Here is a 19,979-nt window from a genome sequence, read left to right on the forward strand (position 1 = left end):
ATAGCAAATAACAAATACTTACATTATCAACATTACAAAATGCTCGACTAAAAAACTGTGGTGTTATTATTTAAAAATTGTATTGAGAATAAATGGAATAGGTTGATATTTTTTCTATTCTTATAAAAATCAATCACAATATTATATATTCAAGATTTCTAACTAAATGTGTTGTATTTTACAGATCTGTAACAGCCACTAGCGGAGCATGGCATTAATATTTCTGGTACAGAGTTTTATTTCTAGAATGCTGATGATTTCAAATACCTAGTCATTAACTTTAAGACTTTTATACACTATAATTCGTGAACTCAGGGCCCGGATTTTCATGCACTAATCAACAATAAAATATGTGCACGAATATGCAATTACTTTTTAAATGAGAACAAACTTAAAACAATCATAATCATTCAAAAAGTGTTAAAATATGCAAAAATACATTATATTATGTATTATCTGCAATTATTATAGAAATATCATATTTTTAATTTAACATTAAATATAAGTATAGATATTAAAAAAATAATTACTAAATCTATAGTATGATTTAAAATATAGAAGCATATTGGGGTGCTTGAAGGCTCTTTATTTTTAAGCTGGATTTCTTTAATACTATTTTTTAAATAACTAGTATATAATAGTAATTAGTAAATATTAACAAAATAATATGAATGAATATGTATAAAATATTTAATTATGCAGAATCATGAAATTTGATCAAATATGCAATTTATGTATACATTTTGGTACTTGGATATCTATATATCTTGTTTCTAAATCAGATGTTTATTTACAAATTGGATGATAAAAATATAAAATTATAATAAAAAAAAAAGGCTATAGTTTAATAGCCAATTAATAATATAATATTAATAATATTATATTTATAATCAATGAGAAAAGTAAATGTTATAAAACTAATTATTTACAAACAATAAGGGTAGAAAAAAATTTAACGATGGTTTAGAGATAAGAGTTTAAATGTTTTTTAAAATTCCTCTAGTAGCTTAGTAAGAAATCAGTAGAATATGATAGCCATAATATTATACAAAAAATAAATACGTACAACAATTTTTTTTTATTTCATAGCAAAAATTAATAGTAATAACTAATTTTTGAATGGTTAAAATTAATAAGATTCAACAATTAATAACTAAAATCATTATTGGTAATCATTTAATCGTAAGAGGATGTCACACCCATATGCGTTGTCTCAGTCTTACAAGATGACAACATAAACCATTTGCGTCCAACCAATTTTGTGTATTACTTTAATATAAAAGTGAATTGACATTTTAACAAACTTATAGGTAAAAACATAATTTGTGTTTGTACATATTACAATATTTCAATTTTTAAGTTAGTTTTTAGTATGTAAAATATTTCAATTCAAAATGATCCTAACTTGCTAAAAAAACTTATGAATTGAACAAAAACATTGAATTTTTTTACGTTTAAGTTTAATAATAAAAAATGTACTCTAGTACTTAAGTTAAAATTGGTTTTGATAGACACAATTTCGCTGTTGCACATTTTTAAGATGGAGACGACAGAAGTGGTATGAATTCCTCTTAATTGTAGTATACAAAAGTATACTTATAACAATTTCAACAAATCTATCTAACAACAAGGTCATTTTAGCCAACTATTTTATGCCATAATAATTTCATAGGTAATAAGTTATTTCGTTCTTGAAGTTTTTTATCAAATACATTGAAATCGGCTTTACGAAGCTTTTCCAAATATAAATGAAGTGGAACAAATGGTAAGCATATTGATTTAATGCGTTTATTTCCTTTCTTCTCCAAATTTTTGGCCTAAAATTTTTTTTTTATACAAATTATAACATGTTCATTGTTATTAAAACTTTTTTTAAGTTACCTTTATAAGATGACTATTAGCTCTCGAAGCCAATTCATAAATTGCATCGCGCACATTCTGTTCACTCGAATTTCTTATAATATTTTCATAGGAAACTTTATATTTTAGCAAAATGTCTTGAGGTATTGATACACGCCCAGATTTTGTATTATAAGGAATACCTCTGATAATGTTTATAATTCCTTGACATTTACCTAGATGACTTACAGCATGATCAACTTTCATATCCTTAATCCCTGTAATAATATCCAAGTATATTTCTGATTAAATGTGTACCTAATAATAAAATAATTTCATTGTATTAATTGTAATATACTAATTTAGTTTTGTATACTAAAATATAAGTATAATATTTTGCAAAAATTACAAATAATAAAATCAACACTTTAAAATTATAAATTATACATGTATTATTGTTATTTAATTTAATTTTTATTGGTTGTAACATTTTTCATAATGTTAGTTAGTTAATAATTTATATCACACAAATAGGAAACCACACCACCCATAATTTTGTACAGATTGTTGTATGTCGTAGTATTTTATTTTTTTGATAACTCTCAATCCTAATTATTCCTTCAAATAGATTTTATTCATTTGTTTATTGAAAATGATTATTATTTGTGTCATTATTATTGTTATCAAAAAAATAAAAACACTATCAAAAAAATAAAAACACTACGACAGAGTAAAGTTCTCTTTTATCTAGTGTGAAAATTTAGTAAATTTACTGTAAATAATGTACTCATAAGTTTTTTATTTTATAATCACATTATTATGCAAATAGAATTGGTACTGACATGGACCACTTTAAAAATATTTAGAATCAGTATTTAAATATATTTAAGATTAAAGATTTTAATTATTTATTTATGAAACATCATTAAAATTGACTATTTTAACACCTTAAATAGTGGGTGTAACTTATTAAGTTATTTTGTTATCTATTACCAGTGTCAATGTTACTTAAAAACACAGTATTCAATCATTCAAACACATTAACTCTGTACAGCTATATTAAAAAAGTATAACATAGCCATGAGCTGACTAAAAAATTGAAGTTAAGGCTCCAATTGGTTAACACTAAAAGATAATACAATAATAATTCATTCTTATTAGTTATATTAACTAGGTACCTATTAAGTAACATTGATTTAATAATATTATTTTTATTTTTAAGTTAGAATGTCACATTATTTTTTTATGATCGTTTATAATGTGATAAAATCAAAATTTAGTAGTATTATTGTATTGTAAATAAAAATATTATTATTTATTTAAATTTAAATACATTTTTGTTTTTTGCCTATTTGTTTATAATATATTATTTAATTCAAATGTTGTTACAGAAATGTGTTACTTTCTAAGTACTGCCCAACACTACTCATTAGGGAAAATCAAAAAAATCAAAATGTATAAAATATTTATTACACGTAGCATACAAAATACAAAAAAAATACGAACCCATTGCTTCTAGGAACAAATAATATACCGGTGAAACTGAGTTTTCAGCATAAGTCTCCAAATCTTCAATGGTTTTCAGAGATGAATTTAACATAAAATGTTCTCGAGATGAGATTAAACGTTTCAAATATATTATACTTAATTTTTGTGTTTTTGTTGCCTGTAACAATTAAATTAAATTAATTTTATTGTTATATAAATAAATAGTTCATTAAGCACTTACCGTATAAAGTTCAATGAGTACAGGATGTTTTGGAATTTTATTTTTATATATCTCAGTCAAAGATGACTCCCAAAATTTAAACCGCATTTCTCCGATTTTCATATCACTTATTTGATCTTGAAGAGTTGCTACTTCAATATTAAATGCTCTAACAGCAAAACCGGTTCTTCTAATATTTTTATGTAATAATAAAGTGCATAAATAATTTTCAAAATCATGTTTTCTGTAAAAACAGTTGAATATTTTTTTAATATAATGTTAACTTAATTAGTTTTTGCAATATTTCACACATACATCATAGGGAAACCACTTTTTGCATTTATCATTTAGAAGTCAAGTGTTCAAATCAGGATTGCATGACCTATTACAATATATACTGACTGATAATTTATTGACCTTTTATATATTTTTTTAAATAGTTATAAGTTGTGACACATTGAAATTAATAATATTTAAATAATATTTCAATTAATCAGATAGGACACCACATTAACGAGGTTTTTAACTAATATTCTAATATGTTATGGCTAACTAGTTATAGTAGTTTGGTTACAAAATAATGAATACAAAGAATAGTTTTGATAAAGTAGTCAAGACGATGTTGGCACAATATTTGTTTTCTCTCTTTTAGAGTTGGTCTGAGTTACGTTACAGATTTCCAAGAACATTAGCCGCATACCAACAGCCTTAAGAGGATGTTAGTCTAATATTTATTTTTGCTCTCAGACTTATTGAACATTAAATATGTTGTGCACATAGATAAAACGCTTTCACCTAAATTCGTTTTTATGATTATTTAGTAACCTTAGAACAAAACCACCCATTACAAAAATCATAGAGGTTTATATTTATGAAGGTATGGACATACCACTTTAATATTTTTTTATTATTTAACTTTGAATTCGATTTTCAAAATAAAAAATATTCTTTGTAAATTTAAATAATGTTTAAAATTGTTTTGAGGCAATTTTAAGACAAATCAATACGTCATACCCTCAAGAATATTATTCTCTATAATTTTTGTAATGAGTGATTTTTATCTAAGTTTGCTCAAAAACATACAATTAATGATTCTGCGTAAATATGTTTAGTCTATGATGCGAGTGGGTCAGAGTGAGAAAACCAACAGTACACTGACATTAACTTAAAGTTTGTATTTGTTCAACAGAGATAGTAATTGTTTAGCTAGCATCATCTAGGAAAGGTTATCAACATTTTGTAAATAATTATTTAAAATATAAATCATTTAATAACATATAGATAAAATGTTACCAAATAAATTGTATTAACAACTACACGTCTTCAAAGACTGTTCATGTAATCTTATAGTATTCAATTCATTATTGGTAATAAACATCTAACAGTAATTATATTTTTGTAAATACGATTAATATATTTTTAATTTAATTTATATTTTTCAGAGTACGAGAAAAGTTTATAAAGATTTAAAGTCAACATATCATTATGCTTTTTAGATTAAGAAATATTAATGTCATAACAATTTATAACTATTACCCAATAAAACAATAAGGATTTTAACATAATCAATTAAATTTAGCAACTTTAATCTTATTACTTATTTAATCTTTTAGAAAAGTTTTTTTTAACTATTAAATTATGTAATTGACTTTCATTATACCTAATATTCAAATAGGATGTTAATATAACATTTAATTCATCAGACTATTTCATAGATACATAATATTTCAATAACATGATTGTTATAGTGCCTATGAAATATATTTCTAACTCACATTTTTTAACAATGTTTTATCTGCATAATATAGAACTTTATACGATACAGCGTAATAAGTATTTTCATAATCCAGATTGCTTAAGAATTTACATAATAGTATAATTTTAGGTATGCCTTAGTTTATGCAAGCAATCATTTTTTATTGCATTTAAATTTAATGTTACAAACAGTTCATCTACAATACTCAACTTTTGTATGTAAGTTTGTACCTGTATGGTATTTATTAAATAATGAGAAGTAAAAGACATTAATTCCAAAAAACGAATGCTAACATGACATAGGTGATATACTCTGTGATATACATAACAGAATTAACAGAAAATTGTTATTTGTAGTAAAATATGCCAGAAAAAAATTCAAAATTGTACTTTAAAAACCAAGATATACAGAATAAACCCTGATAAATTCATTATAAATATGTGTACACATAAAAATATAAAAAATAAAAGTATTATGGAGTAATCTTAAATAGTTGTGTTAAATGGAGTTTGTTTATGAAAGTTACAAATTATAACCATTGATATTAAACATATAGATATGGCATTCTTATATTCACACTTTTTAGCCAACATAAAAGAGAGAAAAATGATGGTCCTCCCTCATGCAGAAGCTTTGGTACCAGTTGTGCTAACCAATATATTTTAATACATTGCATCAATTTATAGGTTTAATATCATTGATTATATTTATAACATAAAATAAAGCAATATTGATATGATACTATAATTTAGACTTGTCCGGTTATTAATTAATTTATGTTAAGCAATATAAATAAATTTAATTGTTTCTATTTAAAAACTTTTAAGTGTCAATACAATTGTATTCAGTTACGAATTAGCACCAAATAACATTTATATGAGTATCATTCAAATAATAACTTACACATTAAATTAATAATGATGTATGTCGATTTAATTTTTTTTAACTAAAAATAAAGTATTGAGCTTATGTTGAGTACAAATATTTACCTAACTAATTCCAAACAATATTTTGCAGTGGAGTTTTTTCGTACGCAACTTATCGTTTGTACAGAGCGGCAAGATAATTCTTTTATACAGTTTCTTACTATCATTTCGTAATTAAATTTATCAAAGTGATCATTGAATATTTGTAATGATTCAAAATTTCAAAATTTTAAAAATTAAAGTGTAATATTTTAAGGCAATTGGAAAAAAATAATGATAAAATCCAAAGAAAAATCATATCAAATTAATATTTCTTATCGTGCGATAAAAGAAGTGATATCAGCACGTGCCCATCAATAATACGCAGTGTAGGCATCCCGAACGCTTATATTAAATTACATATTTTATAAACTTAAAATTAATTAAAAATAAAGATTTTCTTTTGAATAAAATAAATTTTCCATTAAAATAGTGTTTGAACAGTTAATTTTTCACTATGAAATTGTTTTCGGGTAATTATGTATGAAATTTGAACAATGATCCATATGTTTAATGGGAAAAAAATTGTATAGTGGGAATTTTCCCGTTAATCTTTTGTCGTTGGTCAATCATCTTCCCATTGTGCATTCGACAAACGACGAGGGGTTCTGTGACTTGCGAACAAAATTTTTTTTTTCTTCGCACCCGTGTTATTTGAGTTTATCGATTATTTATAGTTTCTAGTTTCCTGTATTCTTGGTGAACGATCGATCACGTTAGTAATCTTATCATGTTGTGTTAGTTATTCAATCGCATTTGTGATGTTGCCCGAAAATGGTTTGTATAGACGAAGTAGTTGCTTACTTCAAAACACTTAAAAGCTACGAACGGCTTTGGATGATGTGTAGACTCCAAAGCCACTGTCTTCCAATTGAATTGAGGTACCTCGGCACTTGTTTAGATAACTTGTCTAAAAGAGATATTCACATATTGAAAAAATTGGAAATCGAAGCCAACGATCCAGCCAACGTTAGTGAAGTAGCTTGCAAGTGTATTTGCGATAAAACTGTTAGGGCAGCAGTTATCAAGTATTTATCTGTTTTAAACACTAATAGTACCAAGTGTTCGGAACTAATTTATAAAGCTCTAACAGACGACAAAGGGTTAGAACGCATATTTAAGTGTCCAAAAGCATTCTTTAACGATAAAAACGCATTTGAAGAGCTTATGGTATTGTACACATTAGCTGTAAATCATCCAGCATTTATATTTGAACAAAAAACTCAACTAGATAGCATATTCAACTGTATTAAGAAAGAAAAAGAGAGGCAATTGTCCAAAAAGAAAGGCGGCGATATAGACAAAGAATCTTCTGATATTTTAGAGGTATGTATGTTTTATTTATTATACACCTGAATAACTTGATAATTTAAGTGCACACACATAATATGCACTTAAACACATGGAAATTTAATAGTTAACTTATTTTATTAGATATTTGAATTTTGACTTGTAAGTGGTATACTTTTACTGTAGTACATAATTGTTGGATTATTGTTAAGATAAGTAGGTAGGTAATAAAAGTTTTATACATTCAAGTTAATGGCTGTAATATACATGTACATATTTTCAGTATAGCCTATATTGAAATAATGTGTATTCACGTATTAACGTGACATGAAAGATTGTATATTTCAATGGTACTCATGTATCGTGCAATCTATTTGTTTTAACATTATTACTTAATATGTATTAAATATAAGAACTGTTTCATTAATTCTAAACATTAATCACTAATTTAATTATTTTAATAACTGGAAAACAAATTAGATACTTATTTTATTTTCCTATTTAAGCTTATTATTTTTATCTTGATTATTTTGAATTTCATATTTACTAACTTGTGTACATTTTATCTAATAGATAATGATGTAGAATATATAATAGGTGCCTTCCTAATATAATTTTTAATAATTTCAAATTTTTTTTTTGTTTTAAATGTACATGTTAAAATTTAAACTAACCCAAAACGTCATAGATATGATGACTTAAAATGGCTTTTTAGAAAAATCATTGAAAATAAATTATCGAAAAATATATTTTTTTTGTTTTTTTTAGTATGTGATTTAATATGGTTTTTAAAAAACATTTTTGATGTAAATAGATAATAAACATGTACCTAATTTATTAATAAGAAATATATTTTATTTGTTACATACCTATTTAGATATCAATATTTTTTGATTGAATAAATCATTGTTTAGAAAAATATACCTTACTATCTTGTTTTTTAATTGTTGTGTTATCTTACACAACAATTAAAAAATTTAACTACCTATTTATTATAAAATTTAAATTATTATTGTTTCTACTTCTATATGTACCTGCTTATTGTTTATGAAGCAATCATACGACCTTGTCATGAAAATTGGACTATTTCTAACACCCTACGATTGGCTAACAATTAAAACTATAATATTGTGGTTATCTTCATTGTCAAAGATCATAATTTTTTTAAGATATTTGTATTTTAATCACGAATAGGTAGCTAAACATATTTATTTCATACAAAACCTTGCTTCAATTATAAACATTAGTTTTTATAATAACCTACTTTAAGTACAAAATCCAAACGTGTATCTATTTTTAATTTAAAAATAAGGTATCTGTGTTTAAATATTTTGAGTCTAGGTAATCTCAGTAATATTTTATTTTGTAATCAATGCTAAGTAAAAAAAAAAACTTCCTAAAAACTTTTAAGGTAATAAGATCATATAATCCTATATTATCCTATTTAGGTCATTAGGTATTTAATAGTTAATATAATTAAATGCCTAGGTAGGTAGGAGTACTTATTATTTTATATTGATTGATAATTATGAAATACCAAGATAATACATTTGTTTTTACTTGTGTATTTATACTTTTTTATAAAATACAAAAAAAAAACAAAATAGTTAACTAATGTATTGTATATTTGCTTGAAATAATTATTTTGTAAAGTCTTATCAACCAATCTTTACCTCTTCCAATAACATAATTATGATAAAACTTGTGATATAATTAATTGAAATTGAAATTGATTAAAATAAAAAAAATACAAAAATACAAATGTCAATTTTAAATTAGGGTTATTTATAGTATTAAGGTCATAAGTTTGGTTTTATTTATTGAGTATAAAGTGTTATTTAGCATTTTTTTCATTTAAGACTCATAATTAAAGTCCGGATTTATATTCTCTTAAAAAATAATATTAAAATTAATAACAAATAAATATTTTTTTTCTTCTCAATTTACAAAATATTCCAAAATATGTTAAATGGGTTAAACATTCCCTAATCCATGAAATATTTTCAAATATGCAATCAAAAATTTTTTCCTATGAACTCAGATTTCAACCTATCGTTTTATTAATTACTTTCATAAGACTGCAATAGATTCAGTGATGATATGTAAAAACATCAAAATCTGGTCTTTACTCATAATCGTAACATACCAGGGTGATAAAAGTTTTTAAATTTTAAAAAGCTCAAGAGATACAACTAAATGATTGTTTATGTTTTTTATTTATTTGAAAATCTTACATTTTTTTCCCATTTATTATTTAGGTATATTTTATTCTTATTACTAGAGCATAGGTTTGCATGCATAAATATATGCACTATAATATTCAAATATGCACTCTACAATTAGCAAAGAAAACATTTTTGAATACTTAATTATAACAATAAATTTAAAATTATGGTACCTATGCTACTAAAAGTACTTTTCTTTGAAATATTTGTGTTTTGTAAGTGGTTTTAATCTATATAAAAAAAAAAGTTCTCATATATATTTGGAAAAACTGTTAATAACTGCGAATGTACCCATTCATTTATTTCAATATTAATCGAGACTATAAAAATATAATATTAATAAAATATTTCAATAGCAACTATTTTAAAAGATGAAATATGCAATTTAAATCGTAAAATAAACCGTACAAAATGTATATATATATATATATATATGTTCATATTAAGTCATACACATATTGTAACTCGTTTTTAAATCGCTCCTTGCTTTAATATTGATGCAGTATTACCTTTTTATGTATAGATAATAGATATATTATGGAAATTATTGTAATTAAAATTTACATTATTTAATTATTTAACTGCTGCAGATTTCTATACATACCTACTGTTTAAATTAAAGTAACTGGAGTTTCTTATTGTACTAACATTTGTTTTTTTTATTATTAAGTTAATTTAAATATTTAAATAATATGATGAATGTTTTTGATTTAGTGTCTTATATACTATTTACAATTTTGTTAATACTGGAAATGAGCACCAGGGTAAGCTGATATTGTTTTCATATGTTTTAGAATATCAACACCATGATTCCACCACCCAACTATATGTATCAGCAAACTCAAGGAGGACCAAATTATCCTCTGAATAGAAATGGCTATTTATATCCACGTCATTGTAAAGACAATATTTATTAAATAATTTAATTTAATTAAAAAAATTTAAATTAAACATATATTTATATTTCAGATTATCCGTTTCCTCCTGTGAATGTTCCACCAATGCAAGTTTGCTATGACTATCCACCACCAGCAGCAGTTTCAGGAATAAGAGGACCCCATCAAGCTAATTTTTCAAAATCTCCAAGTCCAGTTTCATGGCCTCCGCGCACATTCCAAATAAATCCACGTAATCAACCACCAAACATAAACTCAAAGCAAAGGCATCCTACTCCACCAAGATATCGTAATCCTTCAGATCCTAGTTATCCATTTTCTCAAACATGGAACAACTGGAACATGTATCAAATGTCACCACATAATATGTATGCCAATTATAATTATACTCCAGGCATGGTAAGTAATATTATAAATTAAATTTACATAAAAACTTACATTGATAGTAGAATCTTAAAAGTTTCTCTAAACTTATAAAACTGAAATTTTATAAGAAAACTGATACTCAAAGATCAAGGTGGATCTAAGGTTATATGTTATGTTAACCTTACTTTTTTTATTTGTCTTAACATATGTAGATTGGAAATATTTTAATGAATTCATTCCAAACCTTTTTTTTTTTTTTGATACTTTATATCAATATATTATGATTAAAATTATTCTCAACAATTTGTTATCATACATTTTTTTTGGTATTCAGCGGTAATTAAATATTGATAAAATTATCGTTTAAATAAGGTGAATTAACTTATTTTAGGATTTTAATTTGAGTATGGATTTTGAAGCACTGAAACACAGAAAAAAGCATTTTAAATAAGGAAATTAGCTCTAAAAATCCTTTAAAAGAAAATTGTTTCATTGATATTATGTTTATACTAATCGATGTTGCTGCAATTTTTCTTACAATAGTTAATCTGTACATTTAATTAACTGATAATTTAGAAAAATAATAGCTATGAAATAATTTCTTAATATTATCCTCTGTATTGCATTGTTCAATAACAGTTTTCAAACAAAAATCTATATTAAAAATCATACAATATAGTATGTTTCTATTTTGAAAAACTATATTCTACTCATAGCCCCTATACACGCTTGACAAGCAGATTAATATAGATTATTGTATTTTGTCATCAAGACAAGCTACAACCCTGCAAGATGTTGTTTGTAATGCCGTTGTTGAACACAGTTCTTGTCTAGAAGTATGAAGTCTATCATTCTCCATCAACTGAAGAAGTTTTTACTTAAAATTGTATTTAAAAATTGAAAAACCAAATTACTAAAACTATGTTTTAAAAAGTATTTAGTATTATAAAATTGGTCACAGCTCTAAAAAAACCTCAAAATTCAAAATTAACCCTACAAAAATTAAAATTAAATTGTATAAATGTATTCTATGTTATATAGATCTAATTTAAAGCTAATGAAGCAATGATAGCAAAAAATCACATCTATAAAATCCATACTATATATACTCTGAATTCTTTAATAGCCATATTTGGTTATTCCATAACTCTGAAATGATTAATGAAGGTATTAAACACATATTTTTTCAGTGATACCCAAAAAAGAGTAGAAAATACGTACATTTTACTGTATTATTTTTCATTACATTTTACATTGATGTATGTCTTAGCTAATATTCATTTTTGATCAATCATAATTTTTTCAAAATAATACAATTTTTAAATATTAGTTTAACAACAGGCGATGCGTATTCATATTATTTAAAATGAATAAACAAAAGTAAATAAGTTAGTAATTTGTTGTATATTTAAATTAGGTTCCTTCCTTCTATCCTGAAAATGCTATGGGTCGTAACTACCAAGGACACGGGACAAAAAGTAAACATTCAAATGTTAATCGATATCAAGATCAATGTAAAAGTCAAATGCCGCCACCAGTGCCTGTGGTATTATGTTTAAATTTTGTGGCTACAATTATTATTAATATTGATATGTTTATTATTATTTGCAGTCTACTCCTCCGAATAAAGTTGACACTGTAGTCAAGAGTACCAAGCCTCTTTTAGCAAATGCTACAACAAACTCCACAAATGAAAACGAACCTATTCTTGAAACACATAATCAGATGCCATCATCATCAAAATCTTTAGAAGATTGCAGTCAAAGTAGCTCTTATAAATCTATTAACTCATCTATTTCGGATAAAATGTCAGGAGCTTCTCCTCAACATGCAGTTCAAGATAACTCAAATAATGCAAGTCCGAAATTAGTTCAATCTGAAAATCAATGTCAAAATACTAGTACAAAAGAGTATAACTCAAAGCTTACTCTTGAAAACAAAGTGAAAACAGACAATAGTGGAGAAACAAAATCTACATTTCAGCCAACATACTCACCGCCTATAAATTCACAACCAACGCTCTGTACTACAGATACAAACCAGCAAACAACTCCTACATTAGGGCTTCCTAAAAGTGAATCCACAAAAAATATTGATCTCTCTACTCTTTCAACTGTGTTGGATGATGGAACAAAAAAAGAGGAAAAGTCTACTGTCGAGTCAAATGATTTAATTGAAGAAAAATCCAAATCTAATTCTGATCACAGACCACAAAATACAAGTAATTTATATAATATTAGAATAAATTATTAAAATTATTATACATCATAAATTACTTTAAATATTTTTCATTTTTACAGAAATTCCAGTCCAACTTGAAACCATCACAACTAAAGTATATGAAGTTAAGGAACCAACAGTTGGTGCTACTGCAAAACCAATGAACACTTTCACAACAACTAGTTCATATAATGCGCAAGCCAGTAAATATTATAAGGGTCGTCCAATACAATCTCAGCCAAGGACTTCACGTGATGGAAATATAAATAATAGTTATAATAGGTGAAATTCAATTTTAATAAACACAATTATTTAATTATATAAAAGATTAATATGAACCCTATAAGAGTTAATGGACAATTAATAATAATTTTATAAGTGTAAACTGTATAGTTGTTAATAATTAATATTAAATATTTTGTTTTTTTTTGTCAATCAATTTGGTCTAATTCTTAATAGTATTAAGAGGATATTACACACTCACTTTTTGTCTCTGTCTTACAAATTTGTGAAATAACAAATGTACGCTCTTCAGTTCATGTTTAGCTTAGTTGGGTGAAAATACTAGACTGACCTATAAAAAATATCTGTGTTTATATGTGGTTTTTTTTGTGATAATTCAATTTGTAAGAGAGTTATGAGAATTTTTAATTTATTCTATATTATGCAAAACTTGCTAAACAATTTGATATCGAAAAAATAACCCACATTCAAACAAATAATATTCTTACCAATAAGTTTCATAAAGAGTCGATTCTCTCAAATTTGTAAACTAGTGAAACTGAACTTGATCTGCTGAGCGTCCATTTCTGATGTTAAGCTTAAGACAGACAATAAATGCGTGTGTAGAGTCCTCTTACATAAGACTAATTAAAATATTATAAGAACTATTATTACAAAACTATTGAGATATACCTAGCTAAAAATTAAATAATTTAATTTCTGGTTAACAGTTTTTCTTGTCATTTTTAATTAACCTTAACATTCTTTAAAATATTTGGTAAATAGTTAAATGTATATATTTTTTACTTATTTCAGAAAACCTATGGCAGGAGCACTTGCAATGTCGTCCTTTAATGAACCTGCGAGGGAAAATGTTCATAAAACGCATCCTAAAGTACCTAACAATGGTCAACAATACTATACTATGGCATATGATAATGGAGCAAGTGCTCGAGGTTATAATACTCAGGCGTATTATGTTCATCAGCCTCAAACTCCTCAACCGATGTCAGGGTTTTCTCCTATGCCACGACAATATATACCACAACAACATGTTGTTCAATCTCCCGAGTATCAGCAAGTTTATCAACAACCTACTGAATTTGTTTACTATCCATCTTCTTCACAAACATTTTATACTACAACGCCCGTTTTAATGCAACCTCAAGTGTTGGCTTATCATCCTCCAAAAGTATCATGCTATAATTGTGGAGGACAGAATCATACAGGAGCCGAATGTACTGAATTGACAATGGAAGAAATAACAAGTAAAGGTAGATTAATAGTATCAGATTAATATTACAACATGCACGTAATGACATTTTTAACTACATTCATAAATGTCATAAAATCATTTTAAATATAGTAACATTTTATAGATTTTCAAGTAACAATTAACAATTCTCAGGTTTGCTATTTTAAATCCTTTTAATTATTACTATTATATTTTAAGGATGTTACATATAATTCGAGTTAATTTGAAGTACATTTTACTTTCATAAATCAGTTATTAATAAAAGTTACAAAATAATTTACATAGTATTTAAACATTAATTCAAACTAGAAATTGGATAGAAATAATGCAAAGATCAACTCTCCATAGACGATTTTGGTCTCTCAGTGAGAACCAATAATCTGTAATAAGGTATCAATTATTAATAATAACAAATTAATATTTATATGTAATTAATTAAATAAGTACTTATAAATTCATTAAATTTTATGGTTCATAATGTTCTATATCATAGTTTAATAATAATGTGCTTTTATTTTGCAAATCATTTATGCATTATTACCGTAGACTTGTATTTCAATTAATACCTTGAATTAACCTAGTTTATATATACTTAAATACATTTTTCAGGTCTGTACGAACATCATTATGGACCATCAATGCCAGATGGCAGACCCCGGAATTGACAGTTTTACTGGAGCAATTGTTATTCATAATCACAGCAAACAGGATGACTTGAGGTAAACATTTATTAGTTTTGATATAACATTTAAATTTGTTACTGTAATATAATTAATATTTTTTTCAGACTTCAAGGATGGTGAACTACCAACACCCTCTCCTATAGTATTAATTTTAATTTAATTTAAATGATGATTCCTCGATTCGTTACCTGTTGTTTCCAAATAAATAAGACTGGGTAATGTTTTTCTTCCATATTAGTATTTTTTAAATTAATAACGTTAGCAGTATGATAAACAAAATTTAATCAAACACTTTAAATTTATAACGACTTTGTCGTTTCCCCTTATTTTAAATTATTTTCACCAGTCACACATTAATAATCCATTCTTGATATTATTTCTAACTTATTGAACCGTAGATCCTATAAGCGTTTCACATTATCTCTCCACCCTTAAATTATACCTTATCGCAAATAAAATGTTTTCAACAAAACAGTTGTGATAAAAATTTAAATTTAAATTTAATAAATATACTATGTGTAACATTCCCTTTTTTAATTTGACACCACTTGTATAAACTGGTACCATTTAAAATATTTTTTCTAAATTTACAGATTATAATAACAATATGTAGCTCTTAAAAAACGGAAAACATCATTACGTATTATTATCATGTTTTTATATTATAATTATAAATAAATATAAAAAATATTTTGTTTAAAGCGTTTAGTATCATAAAATTTTTGTTTACCAAATATATTTGTGTTTAATTTTTTTTTATTTTATTCATGTAATGTTTTGATGTATTTTAATAATTTTGGTAGTATAACTTGGACTGAATCTTAATTATTTTCTGTTGGGGTTTAAGTGACTTATTAGACCTGATTGATGCCAAAGTTACGTTATAATTCGAGGGATCTTTTTTCTAGGTTTCATAAAAAATCAGTAAAACTAATAACTTTATATTTTTAATAAGTCATTTTATATGAATATAATTTTCAAATAATTCCATTTGAAATGGGTCCCTAAATAAATCGTAATTTATGTGATAATGTTTTAAAGTAAGACATTTTATGTATAAACCTTAAGAAATAATTTGAGAAAAGAATTCTCTAAAATGTGTTGAACATTTAAAAGATTAGTTTGAAATAAATATTACTTCTAGTCATCAGAGAATTAAATTAAATATGACAAATCATTTTAATTGATTTAAATGTATATTGGTAAAATTGAATTGGTCACTTACTCACCATGTCTATACTGGTGTATTTAATCACATACTGTAAAATGAAAGATCATTAAAGTGAACCATAATAATGGTTTAATATACTATTATAATAGTAGATTTCTACCTATTTTCATAAAAGCAAATGTTAACAAATTGCATTGACTAATTTTTATCATGGTTTGATTTATAATATTTATTTTATTATGATATCCATTTGTATAAAACGGTTAATTTTATCATACAATGTCAGTTTGTATCAATATGAATAGAAATATGTATGTATAATTCAAATGTATTAAAAATAAAACATTTATGTTAAGTTTAAGTTTTATGAGTTTAACCCGATAATATTTATGTTATTTACAATTAAAAAAAAAAACATTTTGTTATTAGATACTCATAAAATAAATATGTACATAATTGCACTTTTTCTTATAATATTACGTATAATTTTTAATTTAATTTAATTTAAGTTTAGAAGTATTAAGAATTTTAGATGTAAGACATTTAGATTAGGCCGTATTTTATATTAAACCTTAAAAAGCATTCCCTTTCTAATTCATATTTTCGATACATTAATTATATAAAAATATTTATACAGTCTGATTTTTTATTATTTGACAAAATCAATTTCGGAATATTTGTTTTTCTTATTAAAGGTATTATAAATCTGTAAAGTTTTAAATTTGAAAAGTATAGAAAACTTGTATCTAAAATGTTAAAAGAATATATTGATTCTATTAAATATTCCGAGATACCTAATTATTGTCTTACTATAAAAAATCTGTCAGTATTTACACATACATTATTATTATTATTATTATTATTATTATTATTCATTATATAACATTTTTATTATCAATAAAAACAAACTACTTCCAATTGTGTTATGATTATTTAAAACAAATTAATTTTTGTTTTTTAAATTGTGTCTTGATAATAATATTTTATAAATAAAATAATATTATTATTATTTTATATGTACATTACATAATTTATTACTTCTACTTTTTATCAGTAGTGTAAGAATTAAAATTAAAATGTTTAGATTACAGTCTTGAATCTATTATTCTAAAATGTAACAAAGTAGTATTTAAAGTATTTATATAAAATTTGAATAAATTATTTAATCTAGATCAGTGGTTCTAACCCAGAGACAATTATTGAGTAATTAGAGAGACAGAAAATATAAGTGATATAGTAGTGATGAAATAAGTAAATAATTTATAGGTCTATTTTAGTGGAAAATTCACTTCGCAACGATTTTAAATATGTAAAAAAATAAATATAACTATTAATTACACTTAGACTGTATTTTTGGTGTACTGTAAATCAAAACTCTAATTATCTGTAACTATAGTGATTAGACTAATTTTTGCAACAATTTTCTTTAATTTTTTTATTTAAATTGTTACAAATTAAGTGAGAGAATTATAGTTTTACTAAGTTCTATTAATTTATTATAAGATGACTTTATTAATACCAGCATTACAGATTATGCTAAAAAGAAATATGTTAAGTTGTGAAAGTGCATGTTTTATGGTTTAGTGCTTATAAACCTAAACAATTCTGATGTTCACCACAATTTAACTACTCATTTTACCAAAATATATACCAACAATTTAAGGGGATGATTGTTAAAAGAAAAACCGAAGAACCCATTTATATTTTGAACTCTATATCAAAAAGGATGATTCGTGAAGACAACAATAGTCAGGAATAAACCTTAACGCCTCTACGTTTTAATAAAATTATTAATTAATTAAATAATAAAATTTCAAATTCTCTAAAGTCAAAATAAAATTTAGGTGATGTAAAATTGAATCTTGAATATGTTTTTCAGAAATGTGATGGCTTTATTAGTTATCGGTGTAGTGAACAATATGGGTTTGTTTTTTACAATATAATATACTAATAAGTTGTGTTGCTATAGTATATTTCATGAAGAAATAAAATAATAAAAATTGAAAATCTGTTCATTCAACTTTAGACTTGAATTTAAATTTAAGATTTATTGGCCGACATAGATACGTACAACCTCCACGGTGCCCGATTTCAGCGAATATCACGGTAATTTAATATTGTTGAAAGTGTTGACAACAAATGACTAATTTAATATCAACCATTGTATCTGTGTAGGTCTAATACTATCGTTGTTCCTATTTATTTTGTAGCAGATTTTCCTCGGCAACGTATTTCAAGTCCCTAGCAATGCGTTCTACCTTTATTTATCTACTCAGGAGTCACAACATATTATTGGCCCTGTAAAATGTGCATTTTCTTTTGTGCGATAGACCCATAATAATAACTATATTACATTACATTATTTATTCTCATCCGTTTACTTTAAGTCCAGTAGTTCGTCTAAACAAAACGTGTAGTTTTTCCATGTCCAGCTCAAACACGGTAAAAAAAATCACTGTGACGACCTCGGTCACTCACAAGCCATGTCCCAAGTCAAAGAGAAAACGGGATCGGAACGAAAGCGGCCCGTCGAAGATTCTAGTCCACCAGGGTGGACTGTTAAGGATGGCTAAGGCCGTTATGGGTGTTGCCGTGGCCGTTCTCGACACGGCGGAGGAATCCGTTCTCAACAACACAGCTTTCATCCCGATTAAGGTGGTGTACGAAAGCGGTAGCGGCGTATCGAAAAATACGTCGGCGTATCCACCAGTGCCTCGGCACGACTCGAACAGTTCATGGGGAAAGGTACCGTTAGCTCCCGTGCTGACGCTGAGCGTCGTCGACGACGTCGTCACCCTGGAGTGGGACGAGCGGTCGACGGCATCGATGCTTCCAAAATACGCGCGCGTCGCGGGCTACGAGCTATTCGGATACCGCGGCGAAACACCGTCGAGCGAGGGGTGGAAAAGGATACGATACTTCAAGGCCGGTCGGTTGCCCATGAAATGCAAGTTGCTGTACCGAAGGAGGGACGTCGTCCACAACTATGCGGTGCGCGCAGTAGACGTGCACAATAGATGCGCCCCCTGCTCCGTTGTGAAGACGCTACCGTCGGACAGTTATTGAACGTCGCCAAGTAGTGTACTTACCCACCACAGTTCTACTTAAAACCATAGCTTCACCTATCCGCCCGTGCATTACTTACGAGCCACAGCGTTTGTTAATCGAGTGTCAAAAAACCTTCCACGCTTATTCACTCCCCCCCCCCCATATAGAACTTTTTTAAATTTATTATTCTATGTATTATATTATTATTCGGATTAAACACCCGGTATTTGGCTATAACAATAAAAAAATAATGATTACTTACTTATTAGTTTTATTTTTGTCATAATCGGATCGTATCTCTAAAATACATTAGGTATAGGTACAACAAATTATAG

At 25.8% G+C, this 19,979-nt stretch overlaps 3 protein-coding genes across 4 annotated transcripts; 2 read left to right on the plus strand and 1 right to left on the minus strand.

Annotated features, from left to right (window-relative positions):
• Positions 1-962: 962 nt before the first annotated feature.
• LOC111032123 (NADH dehydrogenase (ubiquinone) complex I, assembly factor 6) lies at positions 963-6,494 on the minus strand. Of its 2 annotated transcripts, XM_022312351.1 has the most exons (6): positions 6,293-6,403; positions 3,863-3,929; positions 3,569-3,791; positions 3,346-3,505; positions 1,882-2,117; positions 963-1,817 (listed from the first exon to the last, which is right to left on the minus strand). In XM_022312351.1, exons 2-6 carry the CDS (start codon positions 3,892-3,894, stop codon positions 1,638-1,640), a joined length of 831 nt encoding a protein of 276 aa, XP_022168043.1. In that variant the 5' UTR covers positions 3,895-3,929; positions 6,293-6,403; the 3' UTR covers positions 963-1,637. The 2 variants fall into 2 exon arrangements, with proteins under 2 accessions (XP_022168043.1, XP_022168042.1); XM_022312350.1 differs by lacking the exon at positions 3,863-3,929 and having other exon boundaries at positions 6,293-6,494.
• Positions 6,495-6,842: 348 nt separating this feature from the next.
• On the plus strand, positions 6,843-15,430 carry LOC111032113 (ataxin-2). The gene is made up of 8 exons (XM_022312326.1): positions 6,843-7,594; positions 10,578-10,680; positions 10,753-11,078; positions 12,463-12,591; positions 12,657-13,266; positions 13,346-13,547; positions 14,304-14,761; positions 15,352-15,430. The coding sequence occupies exons 1-8, from the start codon at positions 7,043-7,045 to the stop codon at positions 15,405-15,407; spliced, it is 2,436 nt and encodes an 811-aa protein (XP_022168018.1). The 5' UTR covers positions 6,843-7,042; the 3' UTR covers positions 15,408-15,430.
• Positions 15,431-18,645: 3,215 nt separating this feature from the next.
• On the plus strand, positions 18,646-19,738 carry LOC111032127 (activating transcription factor 7-interacting protein 2-like). Its single transcript, XM_022312354.1, has one exon. It carries the CDS (start codon positions 19,021-19,023, stop codon positions 19,660-19,662), a length of 642 nt encoding a protein of 213 aa, XP_022168046.1. The 5' UTR covers positions 18,646-19,020; the 3' UTR covers positions 19,663-19,738.
• The last annotated feature ends 241 nt before the right edge of the window (positions 19,739-19,979 follow it).

This window comes from Myzus persicae, unplaced genomic scaffold, assembly GCF_001856785.1.
Source record: "Myzus persicae strain clone G006 unplaced genomic scaffold, MPER_G0061.0, whole genome shotgun sequence".
In the NCBI taxonomy this organism is placed as follows: Eukaryota; Metazoa; Arthropoda; class Insecta; order Hemiptera; family Aphididae; genus Myzus; species Myzus persicae.